This window comes from Carassius gibelio, chromosome A20 (assembly GCF_023724105.1).
Source record: "Carassius gibelio isolate Cgi1373 ecotype wild population from Czech Republic chromosome A20, carGib1.2-hapl.c, whole genome shotgun sequence".
Classification (NCBI taxonomy): domain Eukaryota; kingdom Metazoa; phylum Chordata; class Actinopteri; order Cypriniformes; family Cyprinidae; genus Carassius; species Carassius gibelio.
The window spans coordinates 4,741,500-4,768,016 of record NC_068390.1 but is presented as its reverse complement, the minus strand read 5'-3'; the positions used below and the strand labels follow the sequence as shown (position 1 = coordinate 4,768,016).

Below are 26,517 nucleotides of genomic sequence, written 5' to 3'. Positions count from 1 at the left end.
ATGTTGCCACAGTGAATTCAGCTGGTGAAGTAGAAGATTCAGATGTAATTGTTGCGTGCACTGCATTTTATACTGCCTCTCAAGCTTGTCTGTATTTGCATGCGATTGCATACTTTGTGCCAATTGGCCAGACTGCCATGAGCCAGTAGGACTTCAGGAAAGGTTGGCAGAAAGGAGCTCCCTTTACAGAGAAATAATTCAGTTATCTCTCGTGAAATCTCAAGAGGGAACCTGAATTCTTGGTATTAACATGCATTCTTTAGGTAATTCATTACATTTACATAAATTATATATAACTTAATAAAAAATATTATTATGATGAATATATAAATTATAAATGCTGTAAATAATAATTTAAAAATATTTCAGTTGATCATATAACTGGATGACCACAAGAATTAGAAGGATTCTGTGACATTCAGTGGAGCATCATTATCAGACTCTGGCTGAATGTGCTCCTCTAGCAAGCTAAAACAATAAATGAAACCATTAATTACTAAAAACATAATAATAATGTCTAACAGGTTCATCTCACTGGTCACAGTTTTCTTTTATTAATCCACAAACTCAGCAGGCAGAATTGTTTTTTCGGTGCTAGTGGTGATGAGTTCACAAAATTAACAGGATTCATCCTCTAATGAGCATGTGCCCTCTACATTTCACAAATAATGTACCAAATTTATTTGCGTTAAAGTTTTGGATGAGGGATTGGCAGTCTAAATTCCACTGTGGGGGAAATACAGACCAAAAATCAATATTGATTCAATATCTGTCTTTTCAACACTGAAAAGCATTGGTCCAGTGTTATTTAGCATTGAATTTTCAACCTCACCCAAAATAATGCTTCTGATGGAATTTGAACATTGAATCAATCTCACCTTGCTATCTGGAAGTTACTTTAATTATTTATTGTTATTTATTACTTAAAATCATATTTAGTCAAAACTGTCAGTTGTTTGTGAACTAAATCTGCTGTGAAGAGTGATCTATTTGAACACACTGAAATGCTTGAATCACATCAATCGGTGTCTCTGTGTTTTAGGTAAATAAATGAAACATTAAAATAACACAGATTAAATAAAATAACTCATGCACATTCAAATTCCCCTCTGCCGTAAGGTTAACAGTTTTATTAAAATGCTATGCATTTAGCCCTATGTGACGTCTGTTTTTATATTGTTTACAAACAGTATACATTTTTATATTGTTTGGATTAACTAGCCGAGTAGACAGATATGTATGTTTATTTAAACAATACTGAAAATAAGTAAATATTGTTAGCTGATGCTAACTGTCTAGCTAACAAGCTTGCTGGTGCTAAGTTGAGGTCATTATTAGATATAACGTTCAAATATATTTATGCAACCATCTAGATAGATTACATCTGAGGGAAAAAGAAAGAATATGATGTTCAGAACATAGTAACTACTGTAATTATCAAAGTGGGAAGTGATGCCCTCTGGGGGCATTTGATCACGAGTGTTTACACCACAGACAAGGTTTGAGAAGAAAAAAATCATTATCAAAATATAATTACTGTATGTTTCACTTAAAATGTTCTTTCTCGTTTCAGGCCTTATTCTCATGTCATGTCATTGAATTGACAGAGGAACTGACTGTTTGTGTTTATATACAATAACGACTGTATATACAGTACAGCACACACCTATAATTGCTGAAATCTGTTTTAGGACTGAATCATTCCTTCAAAAACTCTACAACAAGTCTCCATTCATTTATTTAAAACAGTCTGATAATACATTAATTTTAATTAATATTTGTAGACAGACTTGTTAAAGGGTTACTCCACCTCAAAATTAAAATGTTGTCATTAATAACTTACTCCTGTGACGTTCCAAACCCTTAAAAGCTTTGTTCATCTTCGGAACACAATTTAAGATATTTTGGAAGAAAACAGGGAGGCTTGAGACTGTCCCATAGACTGCCAAGTAAATACCAGTGTCGAGGTCCAGGAAAGTATGAAAAGCATCATCAGAATAGTCTATCTGCCATTAGTGTTTCAACCGTAACGTCATGACGCATCGCGAATACTTTTTGTACACAAAGAAAACAAAATTAATGACTTTATTCAACAATGCCTATCCTCCAGCGTCTTGTTTGAAAGCAAACAGTGCATCAGTCCAACATGGCTGACACAGAAGAGCGTACGCTGCCTGCGGTGTGAATAATGACAACATTTTCATTTTTGGATGGAGTATCCCTTTAATAACTAAAACATTTGGTCAGAATTTCAAGTAAATTAGTCTATTAGTCTAATTTTGTTTTTTGCAATGTTTGCTGTTTCAGCTGTTGTGGTGTTCATTCGCATTGTTTCTAGATTATTGTGTAATTGCTAAAAGCTTGATTGGTCAAAAGAAAGAACCTTTTTACAAAAAATAAATACATTTCACTGTTAATCATAGCTGCAACACATGTAAAAGTGTGAATAAGTACTAGTCAGGTTAATCACCATCATACTAATTCGATTTTAAGAGCAGACTGATTGCTATAAAAGGAGGGAAGAAGTGTTTCTGGTCAATGTGTTCTTGTTAGCAATGATTAACTCCAAAGAAACACGTCCAGCCATCATTGCTTTGCATCAAAATGGTCTCACATGCAAGAAATTTCTACCAAGAAAATTGCACATAAAAGAGACAGGATTGACTGCAGTGATGAAATCTTCAGGACATCACAGATGCTCCAGCAAGTGCCAGGAGAGTCTCCTCCTGATGGGGTCAGCTACGGAACAGGACCGTCTCCTCCCTAGGGGTCAGCTACAGAACAGGACAGTCTCCTCCAGAGGGGTCTGCTACAGAACAGGACAGTCTCCTCCAGAGGGGTCAGCTACGGAACAGGACCGTCTCCTCCCGAGGGGTCTGCTACGGAACAGGACAGTCTCCTCCCGAGGGGTCTGCTACAGAACAGGACAGTCTCCTCCCGAGGGGTCTGCTACAGAACAGGACAGTCTCCTCCAGAGGGGTCAGCTACAGAACAGGACAGTCTCCTCCCGATGGGGTTAGCTACGGAACAGGACAGTCTCCTCCCGAGGGGTCTGCTACGGAACAGGAAAGTCTACTCCCAATGGCATCAGATACGGAACAGGACAGTCTTCTCCCGAGGGGTCCGCTACAGAACAGGACAGTCTCCGTCCGAGGGGTCTGCTATGGAACAGGACAGTCTCCTCCAGAGGGGTCAGCTACAGAACAGGACAGTCTCCTCCCGATGGGGTTAGCTACAGAACAGGACAGTCTGCTCCCAAGGGGTCTGCTACGGAACAGGACAGTCTCCTCCTGAGGGGTCTGCTACGGAACAGGAAAGTCTACTCCCAATGGCATCAGATACGGAACAGGACAGTCTTCTCCCGAGGGGTCCGCTACAGAACAGGACAGTCTCCGTCCGAGGGGTCTGCTATGGAACAGGACCGTCTCCTCTCGATGGGGTCAGCTACGGAACAGGACAGTCTCCTCCCAATGGGGTCAGCTACGGAACAGGACAATGTCCTCCCGATAGGGTCAGCTACGGAACAGGACAGTGTCCTCCCGAGGGGTCAGCTACGGAACAGGACAGTTTCCTTACGATGGGGTCAGCTATGGAACAGGACAGTCTCCTCCCGAGGGGTCAGCTACAGAACAGGAAAGTCTCCTCCCGAGGGGTCAGCTACAGAACAGGACCGTCTCCTCCCGAGGGGTCAGCTACGGAACAGGACCGTCTCCTCCCGAGGGGTCAGCTACGGAACAGGACATTCTCCTTCCGATGGGGTCTGCTACGGAACAGGACAGTCTCCTCCCGAGGGGTCAGCTACGGAACAGGACCGTCTCCTCCCGAGGGGTCAGCTACAGAACAGGACAGTCTCCTTCTGATGGGGTCAGCTACGGAACAGGACCGTCTCTTCCCGAGGGGTCAGCTACGGAACAGGACAGTCTCCTTCCGATGGGGTCTGCTACGGAACAGGACAGTCTCCTCCCGAGGGGTCAGCTACGGAACAGGACCATCTCCTCCCGAGGGGTCAGCTACGGAACAGGACCGTCTCTTCCCGAGGGGTCAGCTACAGAACAGGACAGTCTCCTCCCGATGGGGTCTGCTACGGAACAGGACAGTCTCCTCCCGAGGGGTCAGCTACGGAACAGGACCGTCTCCTCCCGAGGGGTCAGCTACGGAACAGGACCGTCTCCTCCCGAGGGGTCAGCTACAGAACAGGACAGTCTCCTCCCGATGGGGTCAGCTACGGAACAGGACAGTCTCCTCCCGAGGGGTCAGCTACAGAACAGGACAGTCTCCTTCTGATGGGGTCTGCTATGGAACAGGACAGTCTCCTCCCGAGGGGTCAGCTATGGAACAGGACCGTCTCCTCCCGAGGGGTCAGCTACGGAACAGGACAGTCTCCTTCCGATGGGGTCTGATACGAAACAGGACAGTCTCCTCCCCAGTGGTCAGCTATGGAACAGGACCGTCTCCTCCCGAGGGGTCAGCTACGGAACAGGACCATTTCCTCCCGAGGGGTCCGCTATGGAACAGGACAGTCTCCTCCCGATGGGGTCAGCTACAGAACAGGACTGTCTCCTCCCGAGGGGTCTGCTACGGAACAGGACAGTCTCCTCCAGATGGGGTCAGCTACAGAACAGGACAGTCTCCTCCCGATGGGGTCAGCTACAGAACAGGACTGTCTCCTCCTGAGGAGTCCGCTACGGAACTGGACGGTTTCCTCCAGAGGGGTCAGCTATGGAACAGGACAGTCTCCTCCCGAGGGGTCCACTACAGAGTCATGTCTCCAGCAGTACAGAGTTTGCTCAGGAATGGCAGCCAGTTGATGTGAGCACATCTGCACACACAGTAAGGCCAAGAATTTTGGATAATGGCCTGGTGTCAAGAAGGGCAGAAAAGAAGCCACTTCTCTCCAAGAAAAACTTCAAGAACAGACTTAAATTCTGCAGGAAGTACAATATTGGACCGAAGAAGACTGGTGCAAAGTTATTTTCTCTGAAGCTCCCTTTCGACTGTTTGGGACATATGGAAAATCGAGTGTTCAGAGAAGGAAAGGTGAACACTACCATGAGTCCTGTGTTGTGCCAACAGTGAAGCAGCCTGACACCATCCATGTGTGGTCTTGCTTTTCAACAGAGGAAGTGGGCTCTCTCATAATTCTGCCACAAAACACTGCCATGAATTAAGAATGCTATAAAAACGTCCTGCAAGAGCAACTTCTTCCAACGATCCATGAGCAATTTGGTGATGATCTGTGCATCTGTGCAAAAACCAAGAGTGATAAAGAAGTGGCTCGAAGATCATTACATTGAAATTTTGAATCCATGGCCAGGCAACTCCCCGGATCTCAATCCTATAGAGAACAGGTGGTCCGTCCTCAAAAGGTGAGTGGACAAGCAGAAGCCCACAAATTGTGATCAACTTAGTTAGAACTAATAAGGCAAGAATGGATGGCCATCAGTCAGGATTTGACCCAGAAGTTAATATCCAGCATGCCAGAGCGAACTACACAGGTTAAGAACAACAAGGGTCAACACTGTAAATACCGTCTCATTATATATATTTTTGCTAATAAAAGCCTATAAAACATATATGCTTATCATTGTTTTTCAGTATACCATAAAAACAAATGGAGAAAGTAATACCTTAAGGTTAACAATATTAAAATGCTACACATTTAGCCCTATGTGACGTCTCTGTTTTTATATTGTTCATCAACAGTATACATTTTTATATTATTTGGTTTAACTATCAGAGTAGACACATAAACACATAAATGTTTATGCATAACCATGCTGAAAATAAGTAAATATTGTTAGCTGATGCTTACTGTCTAGCTAACAAGCTTGCTGGTGCTAAGTTGAGGTGAGATATAAAGTCCAAATATTTTTATTCAACCATCTAGATAGATTACATCTGAGGGGAAAAGAAAGGATGTGATGTTCAGAACATAGTAACTACAGTAATTATCAAAGTGGGAAGTGATGTCCTCTGGGGCATTTGGTCACGAGTGTTTACACCACAGACAAGGTTTGAGAAGAAAAAAATCATTATCAAAATGTAATTATATTTCACTTAAAATGTTCTTCCTCAGTTCAGGCCTTATTCTCGTGTCATATATAACTGTGATGTTCTGTAAAACAACAAACTTTAAAATACTCTTTTTCTTGCTGGTGAAGATCTGATGGTCAGGTCTGTTTTCTCTCAGGTACATCACAGTGTAAGCTTCACAGTGAACATTACTCTCATCAGCGTAATCCATATCAACAACAGAAATATATCTCGACTCCATGTAGTGGTTATTTTGGGACAATCCCAGGTATTTTGATCATTAGGACTATAAAAAAATATGTGCTAATATAAAATTTTACTTCGTCCACCACTGGAGATTACAGACACCAGCAATAGCTGAGATGTGAGCCTCAAGAAGAGCATCAGAACACTGAACAGGTCACATACATACCTCATAGATATATTAAACACACATACATTTACATTCGACATGATCGATTGATTAGATTATAATTAAGTTGGCAAAGATACAAATAATCTTGATTGATACAACCAGTATAAGAGTGAAGGAGCTTAAAAGTTAAAAGCTTTGTGCTTAAAAGGGTCATTTCTTCTCTTGGAAATTAAAAACACAGACAGGATCTAGAGGAGCCCTAAAAGACTCAATACACTTGGCACCATCTTCTGCACTCTATAGCACTAACAAAATGAAAGAAAAAGAAAAACTCTGTCTAAAAGTGTTAAAAGTGCGTTAAGATCAGTCATGGGTCAGAAGCACTTCCTGCAGATGATCTGTGGGCAGAACTCCTGGGACTTGGCGGAGACATCCTGATGGCCCGGTCTGCTGACACAACAGTGTGTTCCCCCCTGCAGGACACACACACACACACGTCACACAGCGGAGAGAGCAGTGCAGAGCAGCCTCTCAAACTCACCAGCAGGACGTTCCCCACAAAACTGAGCCACTGGTCGATATCTAACTGCAGGAAGCATCTGAACATGCTCTCATGCATCCCATAATTATCTCGTCCAATCAGTTCTGGCCTGAAGAGGATTTCAGGTGCCCTATGTGTGACATTAAAAGTCTTGTGCCACACAGACACACAGGCCTTGATAAACTCAGTCAAGTTCATCTGCATTCTGCAGTTATGGGTAAAAATAAGTTCCAAATACACAAGCAGTGAACACCCTGACTCTATGGAGAGCTGCCTTTGGATAAATGAGTAAGAACTGCTGCATGCTTTTCCTCTCAGTAACTAAATAAGTGCAAAAAATGACCGGTTGGAAAGATTAAACCACTCAGTAGAAAATGAAACCCTCTGAACGGGGAATTTAAGCTCTTGAAATCTGGCAACCACAAATGCTTGCACGTTACCAAAGCAAAAGACTTAAACTACTTCAGTCTGTGTGCACTGAATTTTTTATTTAATAATTTTTTTTTTTTTCACAATTTGAGTTGAATTACTGAAATAAATGAACTTTTCCAAGACATTCTAATTTATTGAATTGAGAGAAACTCCTTGCTCACTGATAAGCACTAGAGTTATTCAGAGCAGCCCTGGTGAACATCAGCGTGAACATGGACTTCATGATAAAGCACATTTTAATTGACATTACAGTTACTGCTTCTCTCGATTTCATCATAGTTGTATGATACACGAGATATTTACCTGCTAGTTATATCTGTTAATCTGTGATTTGCATTTTGCATGTGTTTGTTCGTTTGTTTGACTTGAAGCATTGTGGCGCACTTTGTTTTTTTTTTGGATTTGTGCGCAGCGATGCTTCAAGTCAATCGAACAAACAAACACGTGCACATATTTGCATTGCTTTGATCGTTCCCTCTAGAGCTCAACTTCTCACACGCAGCCCGACGATTGGTCGATTATGTACAATACCTGCATGTTATTGGTCAAACTGCTCTGGATGTTTTAGGCATTATTAAAATCCTGGCTGAGACATGTACCATATGAACAGCGCATATGCTCACCCTTATGGTTGATCCTCTGATGTCAAGTCAAGTCACCTTTATTTATATAGCGCTTTAAACAAAATACATTGTGTCAAAGCAACTGAACAACATTCATTAGGAAAACATTGTGTCAATAATGCAAAATGATAGTGTGATGGCTCGTAAAAGAGGAGGAAGCAAATGCAGGCAATCAGAAGAAGTTTATTGATAACTGAGTCCAGAATGTAGGCAATGGTGAAAGAAGGTCTACGGTGGCATGAGAAGTGCTGGATGGTGAAGTGGGTGGTGAATGTGAAGACGGTCAAAGAAAGATGAAACCAGGAACAGACCGGAACACTCACACGAAGACGACAACACGAACACAATCCAGAACACGAACACGGGAGACGGTAATCCAACTTGGGAAGCTGTGACATGAATGAGGATCTGACAACAGACAGAGAGATGGGTGAGTATTTGTAGCTGAGTGGAGATGAGGATCAGCTGGAGTGAGACAATCAACACACAGGTGACAACAATCAACCAAACGAGCACATGGAGACTACGAGAGTACAAATACAAACGCAAAACATGACACGGAGAAAACAATGGATTTCCTACCGTGAGAGTACCCCCTCCCCTAGGACGTCACCTGACGTTCCCAGCCTGCTTTACCTGTAGATTGTAATCATCAATAAGGTGGTGATCCAGTATGTCTCGAGCAGGAACCCACCTTCTCTCCTCCGGACCGTAACCTTCCCAATCCACCAAGTACTGAAATCCGCGTCCCCTCCATCTAGAGTCCAGAATACCATTAACCAAATATGTGGTTTCCCCATTAACGATACGAGGCGGGGGGGGGAACCGGGGCAGGCGGGTTAAGACGGGAAAAAATCACCGGTTTAATTTTGGACACATGGAACACGGGATGAACCCTCCTGTACGCCGGAGGAAGGCTAAGACGCACTGTTACCGGATTAATGATTTTGGTAACAGAAAACGGGCCAATAAATTTGGGAGCAAACTTATTCGAAACGGAACGCATTGGAATATTCTGTGTTGAAAGCCACACTCTTTGACCGACGACGTAACGGGGAGGCTTCGACCGGTGGTGATCGGCCTTAGCCTTGGTGCGCGACCTAGCCTGGAGCAGAGCTCTGCGAGCTCTGGTCCAGGTGCGGTGGCACCTCTGGACTAGTGCGTGTGCGGAGGGGACCGAAACCTCGGATTCCGTACTGACAAAATTAGGTGGTTGGTACCCTAAACTACACTTAAATGGAGACATGCCCGTAGATGACACTGGCAAAGAATTGTGTGCGTACTCCACAATAGAGAGTTGCTGACACCAGGACGAAGGATTATTGGAAGCCAAACATCGCAAAACCCTTTCGACATCCTGATTGGCTCGCTCGGTTTGACCATTGCTCTGGGGATGGAACCCGGAAGAAAGACTAACAGTCGCTCCTAACAATTTACAGAATTCTCGCCAAAATTTGGACACAAATTGGGGACCCCTGTCAGAAACCACGTCTGTCAGAAGGCCATGTATACGGAAGACGTGGTCAATGACAGCTACCGCTGTTTCCTTGGTTGATGGTAATTTGGGCAAGGGAATAAAATGAGTCGCCTTCGAGAGCCGGTCCACTACGGTTAAAATCACTGTATTGCCCTTAGAGGGCGGTAATGAAATCTAGCGAAATGTGGGACCAGGGTCTCGAAGGGACAGACAGCGGTAAGAGTAACCCATCCGGAGGTCGATTGGAAGTCTTACCAATAGCGCAAATTGAACAAGCCAAGACGAAGTCGTGGACGTCACAAGCCATACCAGGCCACCAAAATCGTTGCTTGACTAGAAACCTAGTTCTACTAACCCCTGGGTGACAAGCAACACTGGAACAATGACCCCACTGGAGAACGTCTGACCGTAACCCCTCCGGCACAAACAATCGGTTCGGTGGGCAACGAGCCGGGGGCGTTACCCCTTCTAAGGCAGTCAACACCTTCGATTCGACCTCCCATCTGTGCGCGGAGATAATGATGGTCCCCAGTAAAATGGGCTCGGGAGTAGCAGTACGATCGGAACGCTCAAAAAGACGGCATCGGGATAAAGCATCGGGTTTGATGTTTTTGGAACCCGGCCGGTAAGAAAGTGTAAAATCGAAACGACCGAAAAAAAATGCCCACCGAGCCTGCCTGGAGTTAAGTCTTTTGGCGGTTCTAATGTATTCGAGATTCTTATGGTCCGTCTATACAATGAAAGGTACACCCGACCCTTCAAGCCAGTGACACCATTCTTCCAGTGCAAGTTTGACTGCCAACATCTCTCGATTGCCAATGTCATAATTAACTTCTGCAGGAGATAAACGGTGAGAATAATACGCGCAAGGATGCACCTTTCCGTCTGAGGATGCGCGCTGGGACAACACTGCTCCTACCCCCACCTCTGACGCGTCGACCTCCACTATGAATTGATGTGAGCGATCAGGGGTGACGAGAATGGGAGCTGAAACAAAGCAGCTTTTCAGTTTGGTAAACGCAGCCTCGGCTGCGTTTGACCACCTGAACGTCAAACTAGGGGAGGTCAAGGCGGTCAGAGGAGCGGCTAGTTGGCTGAAGTTGCGAATGAAACGCCGGTAAAAATTGGCGAACCCCAGAAATCTCTGCAGGGCCTTGCGAGACTCTGGGGATGGCCAATTTACCACAGCCTTAACCTTCTCAGGATCCATGCGAACACCCTCAGTCGAAATGATGTGTCCTAGAAAAGAAACAGACTGTGCATGAAAAACGCATTTCTCCGCCTTGACAAACAATCCATTCTCTAGCAACCGCAGAAGCACTCGTCGTATGTGTTGCACGTGTTCCTGGAGAGACGAAGAAAAAAATCAATATGTCATCCAGGTAAACATATACGAACAGATCGACCATGTCTCGCAACACGTCATTAACGAGTGCTTGGAAGACTGCCGGCGAGTTCATTAGCCCGAAAGGCATCACGCAGTACTCAAAATGGCCTCTAGGGGTGTTAAAGGCAGTCTTCCACTCATCCCCCTCCCTGATGCGGACCAAATGATAAGCATTACGTAAGTCCAATTTAGTGAAAACGAACGCTCCCTGCAACCTCTCAAAAGCTGAAGACATAAGCGGCAAAGGATAGGTATTCTTTACCGTTATGTTGTTCAGCCCTCGGTAGTCAATGCAAGGTTGCAAGGATCCGTCCTTCTTTCCCACAAAAAAGAACCCCGCCCCCGCTGGAGAAGAAGAAGGGCGGATGAACCCTGTTGCTAGAGAACTGGATATATATTTCTCCATGGCCGCCGTCTCTGGAATAGACAAAGAATATAACTTGCCCTTAGGCGGAGAAGTACCTGGCAATAACTCTATCACACAGTCATAGGGACGATGATGAGGAAGAAAATCAGCACGAGACTTACTGAACACCTCCTTCAGGTCGTGGTACTCCGCGGGCACGTTAGCCAAATCCACTGCTTCCCCCTGAAACACAGACTCAGAAACATTAACACCAGCAGACAAAAGACAAGACAAATGACACTCCTCGCTCCAGCTAACCACAGATCCGAGGCGCCAGTCGATCCTGGGGTTGTGTTTATGGAGCCAGGTGTGACCGAGAACAATGGGAGATTGAGGTGAGTCCGTGATGAAAAATGAAATCTCCTCCGTATGGTTGCCAGATGTGATGAGAGAAACAGGTAAAGTGGTCTGTGTGATGACTGGCAGTCTGTGTCCGTTGAGTGCAAAAGGTGCAATGGGGTGTTTGAGGGAGGTGATAGGAATGTTGAGCTTCCTAGCAAACTTAAAGTCCATGAAACTACCCTCGGCCCCAGAATCCAACAAAGCGTGATGATCGAGTGGGTGGGTGGACCACCGTAGACTCACCGGAAGGAGTGTCGATGTAGATGAGGTCTTCCTGGCAGAGATGGCGGTGTGGGTGGCGTGGGAGGCGCAGCGGGTGGCGGTTGTTGTTGTTGTCGAGCCTGGAGAGCGAGCTCGGACACCTTCGTCACCATTGCTTGGAAAGCTCGACCCATCTCATCTATCGCCTTGTCTTGGCGATCCATACGACCAACGGCTCTCTGCAGAAACTCCTCCAGATGAGATGGGGAGCGATCGCCTGCTGCTTCCATGATGGTCAGATCCTACTGTGATGGCTCGTAAAAGAGGAGGAAGGCGGCTACGGTGACCTCGGAATAAGAGAGAAACAGACTAATATTAGCGCAGATGCCATTCTTCTAATGATGTAGTAAGTACATAGGGTGTTATGTGAAGTGTTCCCGGTTCCGGTTTACCTTATTAATGTAGCCTAAAAATCCTTTAACGGATTTGAATATTAAAAGCACATTAGTATGTTATGTGTAAGCCAGGTTAAAGAGATGGGTCTTTAATCTAGATTTAAACTGCAAGAGTGTGTCTGCCTCCCGAACAATGTTAGGTAGGTTATTCCAGAGTCTAGGCGCCAAATAGGAAAAGGATCTGCCGCCCGCAGTTGATTTTGATATTCTAGGTATTATCAAATTGCCTGAGTTTTGAGAACGTAGCGGACGTAGAGGAGTATAATGTAAAAGGAGCTCATTCAAATACTGAGGTGCTAAACCGTTCAGGGCTTTATAAGTAATAAGCAATATTTTAAAATCTATACGATGTTTTATAGGGAGCCAGTGCAGTGTGGACAGGACCGGGCTAATATGGTCATACTTCCTGGTTCTAGTAAGAACTCTTGCTGCTGCATTTTGGACTAGCTGTAGTTTGTTTACTAAGCGTGCAGAACAACCACCCAATAAAGCATTACAATAATCTAACCTTGAGGTCATAAATGCATGGATTAACATGTTTCACCTGGCCACGAAGAAATATAGAGCTGCGTATCATCAGCATAACAGTGAAAGCTAACACCATGTTTCCTGATGATATCTCCCAAGGGTAACATATAAAGCGTGAAGAGTAGCGGCCCTAGTACTGAGCCTTGAGGTACTCCATACTGCACTTGTGATCGATATGATACATCTTCATTCACTGCTACGAACTGATGGCGGTCATATAAGTACGATTTAAACCATGCTAATGCACTTCCACTGATGCCAACAAAGTGTTCAAGTCTATGCAAAAGAATGCTGTGGTCAACTGTGTCAAACGCAGCACTAAGATCCAATAAAACTAATAGAGAGATACACCCACGATCAGATGATAAGAGCAGATCATTTGTAACTCTAAGGAGAGCAGTCTCAGTACCAAGTTGTGGTTTTTTGACGAGAGGCTTAATAACAGCCAGTTTGAAAGTTTTAGAGACATATCCTAATGACAATGAGGAATTAATAATAGCCAGAAGAGGACCTATGACTTCTGGAAGCACCTCTTTTAGGAGCTTAAATGGAATAGGGTCTAATATACAGTACAGACCAAAAGTTTGGAAACATTACTATTTTTAATGTTTTTGAAAGAAGTTTCTTCTGCTCATCAAGCCTGCATTTATTTGATCAAAAATACAGAAAAAAAAAATTTAATATTGTGAAATATTATTGCAACTTAAAATAATTGTTTTTAAATTTACTATACTTTAAATTATCATTTATTTCTGTGATGCAAAGCTGAATTTTTAGGATCATTATCACATGATCCTTTAGAAATCATTCTAATATGATGATTCATTATCAAAGTTGTAAACAGTTATGCTGCTTAATATTTTTTCAGAACATGTGATACTTTTTTTAGGATACTTTGCTGAATAAAAAGTAAAAAAAAAAAAAAAAAGCTATGTTTTTTTTTTATATAAATATTTTGTAATAAGAATAAACACTACTGGTCAGTAATTTTTTTCTTTCTTTTTTTTAATAAAACCAATACTTTTTTTTCAGCAAGGATGTGTTAAATTGATAAGAGTGATAGTAAAGAAAATATATTATTAGAATATATATTATTAGAATTTTTTATTATTATTTTGAATAAATGCAGTTCTTTTTAGCCTTTTATTGATCAAATATATTAGACAGCAGAACTGTTTCCAACACTCATAATAAATCAGAATATTAGAATGATTTCTAAATGATCATGAGATAGACTGATGTCACATGTGACACTGAAGGCTGGAGGAATGATGCTGGAAATTCAGCTTTGCATCACAGGAATAAATAATTTTATTAAAGTATATTCAAATAGAAAACTATTATTTTAAGTAGTAATAATATTTCACAATATTACTGTTTTTTCTTTATTTTTGATCGAATAAATGCAGGCTTGATGAGCAGAAGAAACTTCTTTCAAAAACATTAAAAATAGTAATGTTTCCAAACTTTTGGTCTGTACTGTACATGTTGTTGGTTTAGATGATTTAACAAGTTTATACAATTCTTCCTCTCCTATAGTAGAGAATGAGTGGAACTGTTCCTCAGGGGGTCTATAGTGCACTGTCTGATGTGATACTGTAGCTGACGGCTGAATGGTTGCAATTTTATCTCTAATAGTATCGATTTTAGAAGTAAAGTACTTCATACAGTCATTACTGCTGTGATGTTGGGAAATGTCAACACTTGTTGAGGCTTTATTTCTCTTTAATTTAGCCACTGTATTGAATAAATACCTGGGGTTATGTTTGTTTTCTTCTAAAAGAGAATAACCTGGTGGAATGACCTCCCAATCTCAATTCGTACAGCTGAGTCTTTACTCATTTTCAAGAAATATCTAAAGACTCATCTTTTTCGCCTGCACTTAACCTACTAACACCAGTACTTTTCCTTTTCTTGTCTTTTTCATTTAATAAAAAAAATAAAATAAAAAAAAAATAATTTATATACACCTGGCTATGCGTTCTATACTAGACTAACTGAGACTTGTCATGGCACTTGTGTACTATTGTTGTTCTCTTGTTGACCTGACTGCTTCTATTGTTCTCATTTGTAAGTTGCTTTGGATAAAAGCGTCTGCTAAATGATTAAATGTAAATGTAAATGTAAGAAAAGTAATCAGATCTAGCAGTTTTTAATGCTTGTGATCTATTTTAATGATGTCCGCACTACCTTTCTGGGCCTTGAACATTTCAGTTCCCTTTCCATCTATGCAGGGTCAGAAAGCTCTCGGATCTCATCCAAAATATCTTTATTTGAGTTCAGAAGATGAACAAAGGTCATACAGGTTTGGAATGACATGAGGGTGAGTAATTAATGACAGAATTAAAATTTTGGGTTGTTTTTTTTTCTGTTCATTTTATCATCAAATCCAAACATTAAATGTTAATGTGGCGTGACGGATCGCTGTATCTGTTTATATAGATCAAAATCTGTTCACTTGTTCTCTGTGCCACCACGTCTTTCAGTTTATTAAATTTTACAGCACCAAATAAACATAAACGAACGTGAGAAGGTACTGTATGTTAAAAGAAAGGTTTTTGTACCGTAGGCTATCCAGCTTTTTTTAAAGTGAATTTATTATTTGTATGTATGTGACATGAGAACAGATGAACCTGTAGTATCTCAGCTGCTGGTCTAAAGTCTCCTCCACCCGGTCACTGAGAGACACGTCCAATCTACCGCACAGAGAAGAGCACAAACCCTTAGAAGAATCATCTGGGGTATCCAGCAGAAGCAGGCCATGGACATCTGACTCAGTGTTACTGTTTAGTGTAGTGTGCAATTAAAAGGAAAAGTTCAGCCAAAAAACAATTAGCTGAAAACCTGCTCACTCTCAGATCGTCTGAGATCAGGATGAGTTTGTTTCTTCATCAGGTTTGGAGACATGTAGCACTGCATCAGTGTCTCATCAGTGGATGCTCTGCAGTGAATGGGTGCCGTCAGAATGAGAGTCTGATAAAAACATCCCAATAATCCACAGCACTCCAGTCCATCAGTGAACATCTGGAGAAGACAAAACCTGAAACACATCCAGCATTAAGATGATTTGAACTCAAACACATAGAGTCTATAATCCAGAATAACACTTCCTCCAGTTAAGAAGAGCATCAGCTGTTGTCTCTCACATGTGTGTTTAGATCTGTTTAAACGCTGCTTGATCTGTGCAGATTTCTCTCCTGATTCAGACCAGAACACTGTTTCACTGGAGGAAGTGTTATTATGATTATAGACTCTATGTGTTTGAGTTAAAATCATCTTAATGCTGGATGTGTTTCAGGTTTTGTCTTCTCCAGATGTTCACTGATGGACTGGAGTGCTGTGGATTATTGGGATGTTTTTATCAGACTCTCATTCTGACGGCACCCATTCACTGCAGAGCATCCATTGATGAGACACTGATGCAAACTATTAGTTTAGCAAAAACCATGACTAATTTGTGGTTACTACAGTGTCTAATCAATCTATTGAACTCCATTTCTTGCATTTTTTTATCAGTTTACTACTTTTACTTCAACAGAGACTGTTGCCTACATAGTTTTTTTATGTGACGGAGTATCAACATTTATTAATGCAAATGAAATGTAACAAAAAAAACATATTCAGCATATTTCCTGTCATTATTATTGTTGTCAGGTGGCATGACTGATATTTATCAGGTGGTGCAATCATGTCAATTCTTCATGTAACAAACAAATAACAGCCCTTTAAAAATACATTTATTTATTATTTTTCTGTCTTTAAAAGTAAAATCAAATCAAATCCTGAAGATACCGAACACCCAGCCAGTAAAAACCAACAATTCAAAACTAATTGGGTGGTAAAGCTGAATCCAAAGATGAATTTAAATGTTTTTTATGTTATTTAACAAATGAAACTTGCTTAAACACATTGTTCTAAACTCCAAAACATGCATTACATTCATTTGAAAAGACTTTCAAATAATACCTTTTAGAGGCTTTATTTGTCATTGACTCTAATACATAAATATGGTTATTGTAGACTCTAACGTGTGTATGTTCACTGGATTACAAATATGGCCCATTTATCAGGTCAATGTTATTAACTTGGCCATAATAAGATATATTGTTGCAGCCTCATCATTCAGACCAGTATGTATCGGTAGTAACTAAGTGTTGGTTGGTAATTACGGGTAATTGTGCCGTATAACGAGGATTATGAGACAAAATACATGACTTGACGTGTGTAAAGCCATGTGACATGAACCAGAGGACACGACCAGATCATGTTTATCAGTGAAAACAGACAGAAATGATTCCTGAGTCACGATCCAGCGAGGTGCAGCTCTGATGCTGATGCTGATGCTGATGTTGATGATGGTGCGGTCAGTCAGTCCCATCTGGAGCTCTTCCTCCTCATGTGTCTCTCTCCCTGGCTGTCCACGGCCTCGTACAGCTGCTGCTGGTTGTCTCTGACCGCGTGCAGATAGCCCAGGTATCCCACACACAGCGTGAGGCTCAGCAGACCCAGCGCCATCACCGGCTTATTCTGAGAGGAGCACAGCAGATACGAATCAAGATACGCATATCACGACGGCATGCCATATCTGAATTATTCTAATACAAGGCTACTTCAATACAATGTGAAACGTCACAGTTTTAGGTCAATGCATACAGTGTTGGGCTGTAATATTACTGTAACTAGTAGTGTAACTAATCACTAAAGATTTCAGTCATATTACAGTTCCCGTCCATAAAACAGCTCGTTACGTTTGATGCCTCGGCTCATACTGATCTGAAATCCAATACTTCCTAGATTTATTGTCATAGTTTCAGATGAAGTCAGCAGTGCAGAGCCTGGAGATGGAAACACTGGCATTGCACTGGTTCTGTCCGGAGTGAAGCTGATCTGAACACACACGTGGAAGTCGTGGCTTTACTCTGGTATTACACACACACCCCTCTGATCCCCGTATACACTACTACTACAATTACACTCTCTTTTGATTAAATACTTCAAAAGACACTATCAATCATCGAGTGTTTGTTAAAACTTCTGATTGCGATCCAATGCTGATTTTGATCAAATGAGGCAGAAATATTATATATATATATATATATATATATATATGGTACACTATCTATGAAGCCTGTATTTATAAAACATTATTTCTTAAGACATTATAGTAAATGCATAAAGCATTATGAAAAAAAAAGTATAATATGTTGTATCATTTATCCAATGAATATTCATAATATCAGTGTTAATATATTATAATATTTTCTTATTTGTGGTTATAGCTTTTAAGAGTATGATGATTTATAACACAATGAACACGTTCCATCCACTTTTACAATGGATTATATTTCTCATAGTTATAATGTATTATAAGTCTCATAACTTCACATTTTTCTGATGCTACTTTACTACTTTATAAGTATTAATAGTAATAATAATAATAATAATCTCTCAAACTGCCCTAAGATCAGATATCAGATCAGATGATCTATTTGAACTATTTTTATTGTAATAGTTTGATTATTTTGATGGTACCCTTCAGACAGCTGTTGATAATTAACTCTTTAACTACATGTCAACTAGCGGTCAGTAGAGTATTAGCATGTCTGCTGCTGTAAATATAAGCTAACACTTTAATATGATGATCAACCAACAGATAAACTGAATATAAGTGTCTTTACAAGTACGTCAGCTTATTCTACCGAACTAGATTCATCCAATCTTGAGCATATTAATACTCTAATGAGAGTTAGTTGGCATGTAGTTATAAAGCTGCTTATAGTCGACTGATTAAGGGAACCATATAAAACACGGTTTGTTTTTTCAGTTGGAGTATTAATCTCACATCAGTTAATTATCATTAGCTCCAGAGAAACACTCTTATATCACTCGACATCTAACCATCACAAGCTGTAGAAGATACTGTACAGATCTTAAACAATGTGAAGATATGATCCAGTCCATTATACTGTACATGAAGGAGAGTTAATATAGTGTTCATTGTGTTAGAAATAATCATACTCTTAAACTTAGAACCACAAATACGTTAGTATTATGATGTATTATAATTGTTGTTATGATTATTCATGAGTTGATATAACATAAAAGGTTTTGATAATGTATTATCCATTCATTATAATGCCTTAAGAAAACTCTTATAATGTATGATAAATACGGGCTTCATAGAAAGTGTTACCATACATATATATATATACACCGGCAGCCTAAAACAGTAAACCTGCTGCTGCTTTATTAATTTATTATTATTTAATTATTATTAACATTTTTATCAACAAAGATAAATGAAAATAACAAAGAGTAATGTTCACCCCTAGTTTCAGGTTTACCTGCTCTTGATGTAATGATTTAGGTTGATAACTGTTTATTACCAAGCTGAGCAAGAGTTTTTTGGTATTTAAACTTTGGCATTATTATTATTTATTTCATTTGTTTTACAATTTAAATTGATTCCACACACTAAAAGCAATATTGTATTATATTTTAAATATCGCATATCAAACATCTTCAGCTTTCAGGACAATATTTATGGCTATTTCTACAATTTTGATTTTGTTTTTATTAAAATGTTTAGATTAAGAACGTTATGTTTTAATGTCCTCTTTTATTATTTGCTACTGTATGTGTTATGTATTACATTTATAATATTTACTAATGCATTCAGGATCAAAAGTTATTGATGCACTCTGATCTAACATGAAAATGAAAAAAGTAAACACGGCCTCTTTAAAAACGCAACGCTCGTGACGCGACGCGATTACACATGCGTACAAAGACCAATATATCGAGATGAACGCTCGCGTGTAGCTGATCAGATCATTTGTGCTTATATGTGTGTAAAGCCATGAATATCAGATTGTGAGGAGAACTTGCAGGTTTGATGAAGAGCTCCGGGTTGACAGCGCGGAAGAGCGAGGTGCTTCTGACTCCCCGGAGCCCGGGACTCCTGTAACCCGAGTCCGGCTTCTGCGCGCCTCCTCTGCCGCTGTCCTGCGCGGAACACATGTATCCTGCTGCTGCTGCTGCTGCTGCGGTCACAGGAACACACACGAGCTGCTGCTCACACACACTATACTGCACTGAGTTCACGATCACAACACGCATGCGTTATACTGACCTCCGGGAGCACGGAAGAACAACAGACAGAAGTCACAGAGCCCTCTAGTGTCGAGAGAGAGGGAGAGAGAGAGGGAGGGAGGGAGAGAGAGAGAGAGAGAGAGAGAGAGAGAGAGAGAGAGAGAGAGAGAGAGAGAGAGAACCATCGCGTCCTCTGCTGTCTCAGAGGAAACAGAGGATGTATATAGACTAATACAGGTGCTGGTCATATAATTAGAATATCATCAAAAAGTTGATTTCACTAATTCTATTCAAAAATGAAACTTGTACATTATATTCATTCGTTACACACAAACTGATATATTTCAAATGTTTATTTATTTTATTTTTGATGATTATAACTGACAACTAAGGACAATTCCAAATTCAGTATCTCAGAAAACTTTAATATTACTTGACCAGTACAAAGAAAGGAATTTTAGAAATCTTTGCCAACTAAAAAGAATAAAAATTAAAAGTATGAGTATGTACAGCACTCAGTTGGCACTTAGTTGGGGCACTGTGTGCAGGTGCCAGGTTCTGTTGGAAAATGAAATCTGCATCTCCATAAAGTTGGTCAGCAGCAGGAAGCATGAAGTGCTCTAAAACTTCCTGGTATACAGCTGCGTTGACCTTTGACCTCAGAAAACACAGTGGACCAACACCAGCAGAAGACATGGCACCCCAAACCATCACTGACTGTGGAAACTTTACACTGGATCTCAAGCAACGTGGATTGTGTGCCTCTCCTCTCTTCCTCCAGGCTCTGGGACCCTGATTGACTTTCATCAGAGAACATAACTGTGGAGCACTCTGCAGCAGTCGAGTCCTTTCTGAAGCGAGACGCTTCTGACGCTGTCTGTTGTTCAAGAGTGTCTTGACACAAGGAATGTGAAGCTGAAACCCATGTCTTGCAGACGTCTGTGTGTAGTGGTTCTTGAAGCACTGACTCCAACTGCAGTCCACTCTTTGTGAATCTCCCCCACATTTATGAATGGGTTTTGTTTCACAATCCTCTCCAGGGTGCAGTTATCCCTATTGCTTGTACACTTTTTTTCTACCACTTCTTTTCCTTCCATTCGCTTCTCTATTAATGTGCTTAGACACAGAGTGTTCTGGTCTGAATCAGGAGAGAAATCTGCACAGATCAAGCAGCGTTTAAACAGATCTAAACTCACATGTGAGAGACAACAGAAGATACACTTTTTCACTGGAGGAAGTGTTATTATGGATTATAGACTCTATGTGTTTGAGTTAAAATCATCTTAATGCTGGATGTGTTTCAGGTTTTGTCTTCTCCAGATGTTCACTGATGGACTGGAGTGCTGTGGATTATTGGGATGTTTTTATCAGACTCTCATTCTGACGGCACCCATTCACTGCAGAGCATCCATTGATGAGACACTGATGCAGTGCTACATTTCTACAAACCTGATGAAGACACAAACTGATCTGAGGGTGAGAAAATTTTCATTTTGGGGTTTACTATACCTTTAACAGCATATAGCAGACTGTAGATGAGGGGATTTTCTCACTTATTACTGTATAATGTATGGTGCACTTAAGATGTCCATCTGTACTTGTAATAAGACACCTTCAGTGGTTAATTTTATATGTAAATGATGATTTTATTGATCCTTCTGTTTTTCACCAGTACTGTGTTCCTCACACATCAAATGATTGAGTTAAGCATCTTGCTCATCTCTAATTTAAAGGAAACAGACAAAATAGCATTGTCTATGTTTAAAGCCCCAGTAAACTGGTTTATTGTCCTGATAATATTAGATATATTTCATCACCTGGTGTGTTTATGCGCGTGCTGTTCAGTGAATCAGGCAAGGTTTATTCCTCATGTTTATACTTTGAGTATTGTTTATCACCAAAATCTGGCCATTTTGTGCTGCAGTTTTCATTAATATATATGGGCTGTTGTTCTTTTTCTTATCAATTGTTTGTCTGCTTGTGGATTGATGAGTTGATCATTGCATTTCTCAAGAGGTTTGTCATAAATCTGAACATAAATGAGCAATGTACATCAGTGTGTCTAAACAGGGACTGATGACATCTCTGAGGAGCGTGAAGAAAGATTATAAAAACAACCATGATTCTCTCTAGAACAATGCACACTGATGAATCAATCACAATAAAAACAGGAACATAAAATTAAGAGTAAACCAATTATTATTATTATTCTTTTTAACACCTGTGGTAATACTAAATGGAGGCGTTTAACAGCAGACTGTGTGGTTTTCTCAGCTGGTAACATTATCAGTGCCACTGATCTCATCAGTAATTCATGCACAAACAGCCTGCGTTTGTCATTAAAACTGCACACATAACCTGTTGTGTTACACACATCTACAGGTTTACTTGCATTTGTCTGCAATAACCCTCACTAATCTGCATCAGTGCTACAGTCAAAGACAAACCCACAGCACATGTACAGAAAGTTATATCAGAATCTGATTCTCCAGACATGAGGTTTTCCATGAAAGCTGAACATGCAGAGTGACAGCATTGTGTGAGGGTTTGTGTTTGCTGTTCATCCGAGCGCGGAGAGATCCATGACCATGGAGACTGATCGCGTCTGAAGGGCACGAGTGGGTGCGTCAGAGCCGTTTCCGCTGAACTCGACCCGCATGACTGTTTATACTGCTAACACTAACAGGTTATGAGGCTCACAACATCTCACGCATTCGTCCTCTCTCAGCCGGTTCAGAGCAGAGCGCTTCCATTGACATAAGAGTCCTCCATAGTAACCAAACAGGTGTGGCACTTACACCAGGTGTGTTTGACTATCAAATAACAGAGAAGCTGCTCTCGGTGCATTTCCAGTCTGTCAGCAGCAGCCGAAGACCAAGAGCAGAAGAGAATCAGACTGCATGAAAGGTACATACTTAACATCTATTTAAGAAGTATCTCACAAGAAAAGATCTTTATATGTCTGTGCACACTTGGCAAATAAAGCAAATATAGACTCGAGAATGCTCTGAAAAAGTGTCTTGATAGATTATTATGGATTAGAAGTCTGAAGAGTGCTCTCTCTTATTAAACATCCAGCGTGTCAATGTTATGCTCTTAAAAAGAAAGGCTCCAAAAGGGGATTTCACAGCGATGCCACAGAAGAACCATATTGGAGAAACTTTCAGTCTTAAAAAGAACCTTGTTTCTTACTGTGAACCACATTTTAATCATCGAAAGCCTGGAGCCTCAAAGCTGCCAATTCTGCATGTAATAACCACTGATCGAAATACACTTTTTCACTATAAAGAGCCTCTATAAAAGGAAAGTTTAATGTAAAAAGTTCTTTATTTTTCCGAGTGTACATGGTAGAAGGCATTTAACTCCTGGATTCCCTCTGACTCCGCAGCAGCCGATGAAACATGAACTGGGCGTTCCTGGAGAATGTGTTGAGCGGGGTGAACAAGTACTCGACTGTGGTGGGACGGGTCTGGCTCTCCATCCTCTTCGTCTTCCGCATCCTGGTGTACGTGGCCGCCGCCGAGCAGGTGTGGAAGGACGAGTTCAAAGACGTCGTCTGCAACACACAGCAGCCGGGCTGCGAGCAGGTGTGCTTCGACCGCTTCTTCCCCATCTCTCAAGTGCGGTTATGGGCCATTCAGCTGATCACGGTGTCCACCCCGTCGCTGCTGGTGGCTCTGCACGTGGCTTACAGGGAGCACAGAGAGAGCAAGTACAAGAGGAAGCTGTACCAGGACAAGGGCAGCCTCGACGGAGGACTGTTCTTCACCTACATCACCAGTCTCATCCTCAAGACGTCCTTCGAGGTGGCCACTCTGCTGGCTTTCTACTTCCTGTACAGCGGCTTCCACGTTCCCCGCTTGCTCCGGTGTGACGAGAGCCCCTGTCCCAACACCGTGGACTGCTACATCGCAAAAGCCACCGAGAAGAAAATCTTCCTTTACATCATGGGCTGTACGTCTATACTGTGCATTGTTCTGAATGTGTTGGAGATGATGTATATCATATGGAAGCAGTGCTGGAAGTGCTTCAGTAAGAGGTACGCTCCTGTGCACGAGAGACGGCCTCCGTCCACGCTCACTCTCGGCTCACCGCCGCCGCTAGACACGTCTAAAGAGGAAGGACTTCATTCTGCACCGGCTGGAAGGGAAAGCCCAAAGCTCGCTGCTGCGTGAACGCTTGGGATATTTCCATGTGTGCTACACCAGTTCTTCTCCACTGATGTCACAGACAGCAAGGCATCACAAGAACAAACTACAGTCACGTAGAGCTATGTTAACAGAGCACACAGCTGTAGGAACTTTCAAAGAGGAAGAGCAAAACACTTCTCATATCTTTTGTTATACTGTACTCAAATTAGATGTCAACGTGCCCTGATCCTCACAAACCATCAACAAAACTGCACTATATAGCAACATACGACCCAGATGACATTAAATACAGGTTCATTTGAAATGAGGGTAAGTTTGTCAAACACAGTATGTTTAAGAAACTGTTGACTTTTACTATTTTTATCAAACCTGTCTGTTTCATTATTATTAAGAGAGTCATGTTGATCATTTTGCATATATTTTTTTTCATGGTAATGTTAATATTTTTATTTAATAAATAATTGTGGTACTGTCCAATTACAAAACCAGATTAGGACCGTTCGGTTAAATCGTATAGACCCACTTCATTTTATTAACTTTCTATGTACTTCTAAATTAATCATTTGATACAATGCACTTATTGTGTACTTGCATTGACCGTTAATCCTAACCGTACCTAATCATGCCCCTAACTTAAACCGTATTACACCTCAATAAAGGGTTTTGCAATTCAACAGGAACATAAGTACACTTTACCAAACAATTCATTATTTTTTATCTAAGTACATAATAGTTGGTCAAAGACACCTAATATAAAGTGGAACCAACTGTATTTATGTGGACTGTTTCTTTTACATGTCTAAAATAAATAACCTTGTCAGATATCCAAGGTGGATCAGTGTGTTATTAAAAAGTAAGTGGCTTGAGAACAGAAAGAAAAACTAAATGACTACATCTTTAAAAGCATTTACCACTATGTCCTGACATATTCAGTCAATGTCAACAAATAATCAACCATTTTTGTTTCCATGTACAGTCATGCCCACAAATATTGGCACCCTTGGCAAATATGATCAAATAAGGCTGTGAAAATTAATCTGCATTGTTAATCCTTTTGATTTTTTATTTAAAAAATCACAAAAATGTATCCTTTCATTGGATAATAAGAATTTAAAATGGGGGGAAATATTATTATGAAATAAATGTTTTTCTCTAATACTCGTTGGCCACAATTAAGGACACCCTTTTATTGAATACTCTTTGAAACCTCCATTTGCCAGTTTCACAGCTCAAAACTGTCTCCTATAATGTCTGATGAGGTTAAAGAACACCTGACAAGAGATCAGAGACCATTTCTTCACCCAGAATCACTCCAGACCCTTCAGATTCCCAGCTTCTCCTCTTCAGTTCACTCCTCTCATGTTCTGTAGGGTTCAGGTCAGGACTGGAAGGCTGTAGCAGAAGCTTGGTTTTGATTTTTTATCTGTTGGTATTTGATATAATCAAAGATGCCTTGTGTCTAAACAAGATGTCCAGGACCTCCAGCAGAAATATAGGCCCACAACATCAGAAATACAGCTGTATATTTCATTGTACACATAGGGTACTATCTTTGTGTTCACCAAACCCCTAACCCTAACCCATCTGGAGTGTTTGCTGCTAACAAGCTCATTTTTAGTTTCATCTGATCATAGAAGCCAGTCCCATTTGAAGTTCCAGTCGTGTCTGATAACTGAATATGCTTTAGTTTGTTTTTGGATGAGCTAGGATAATTTCTCTTGAAACCCTCCCAAACAACATGTGGTGATGTTGGTTCTGTTTGACAATATTTTTAAAGGTTTTCTGAACCAGACACTCAACTATTTTCTGCAGTTCTCCAGCTGTGACCCTTGGAGAGTCTTTATCTACTCAAACTCTCCTCCTCACTGTGCATTAGGACGATATAGACACACGTCCTCTTCCAGGCAGATTCATAACATTTTCTGTTGATTGGAAACTCTTAATTATTGTCCTGATGGTGGAAATGGGAATTGTCACTGCTCTAGCTCTTTTCTTAAAGCCACTTCACTAATTTGTGAAGCTCAATCATCTTTTGCTGGACATCAGAAATATATTCTTTGGTTTTTCTAATTTTGATGGATGATTAAGGGCATTTGGGATTTGTTTTCCCTCCTCTTTATATTTCTGTGAAACAGGAATCAATGGCTGGATGATTTCATGTTTATAATATGCTGGAGTGCTCACAATTGTGAATATGAATGTTAATATACTACAGAGATATTTTACTCATAAGAATTTCTAGGGGTGCCAATAATTGTGTCCAATGAGTGCTTGAGAAAAACATTAATTTCATAATGATATTTCCCCTCCGTTTTAAATTCTTATTATCCAATGAAAGGATACATTCTTGTGAATTTTTTAAATAAAAAATCAAAAGAATTAACGATGCAGATGAATTTTCACAGCCATTTTTTTATCATATTTGCCAAGGGTGCCAATATTTGTGGGCATGACTGTACATATGGTATAGCTGTTTTTATACAGAGCTAATCCC

At 40.9% G+C, this 26,517-nt stretch overlaps 2 protein-coding genes across 3 annotated transcripts; one reads left to right on the top strand and one right to left on the bottom strand.

The window, feature by feature from the left end:
• Nucleotides 1-16,504: 16,504 nt before the first annotated feature.
• On the bottom strand, nucleotides 16,505-19,914 carry smim8 (small integral membrane protein 8). The gene is made up of 2 exons (XM_052536031.1): nucleotides 19,669-19,914; nucleotides 16,505-17,307 (listed from the first exon to the last, which is right to left on the bottom strand). Exons 1-2 carry the CDS (start codon nucleotides 19,897-19,899, stop codon nucleotides 17,149-17,151), a joined length of 390 nt encoding a protein of 129 aa, XP_052391991.1. The 5' UTR covers nucleotides 19,900-19,914; the 3' UTR covers nucleotides 16,505-17,148.
• A 2,747-nt stretch (nucleotides 19,915-22,661) lies between these two features.
• On the top strand, nucleotides 22,662-24,996 carry LOC127938255 (gap junction beta-7 protein-like). Of its 2 annotated transcripts, none has more exons than XM_052534709.1 (2): nucleotides 22,662-22,779; nucleotides 23,264-24,996. In XM_052534709.1, the coding sequence occupies exon 2, from the start codon at nucleotides 23,274-23,276 to the stop codon at nucleotides 24,045-24,047; it is 774 nt and encodes a 257-aa protein (XP_052390669.1). In that variant the 5' UTR covers nucleotides 22,662-22,779; nucleotides 23,264-23,273; the 3' UTR covers nucleotides 24,048-24,996. The 2 variants fall into 2 exon arrangements, with proteins under 2 accessions (XP_052390669.1, XP_052390668.1); XM_052534708.1 differs by having other exon boundaries at nucleotides 22,678-22,779; nucleotides 23,261-24,996.
• The last annotated feature ends 1,521 nt before the right edge of the window (nucleotides 24,997-26,517 follow it).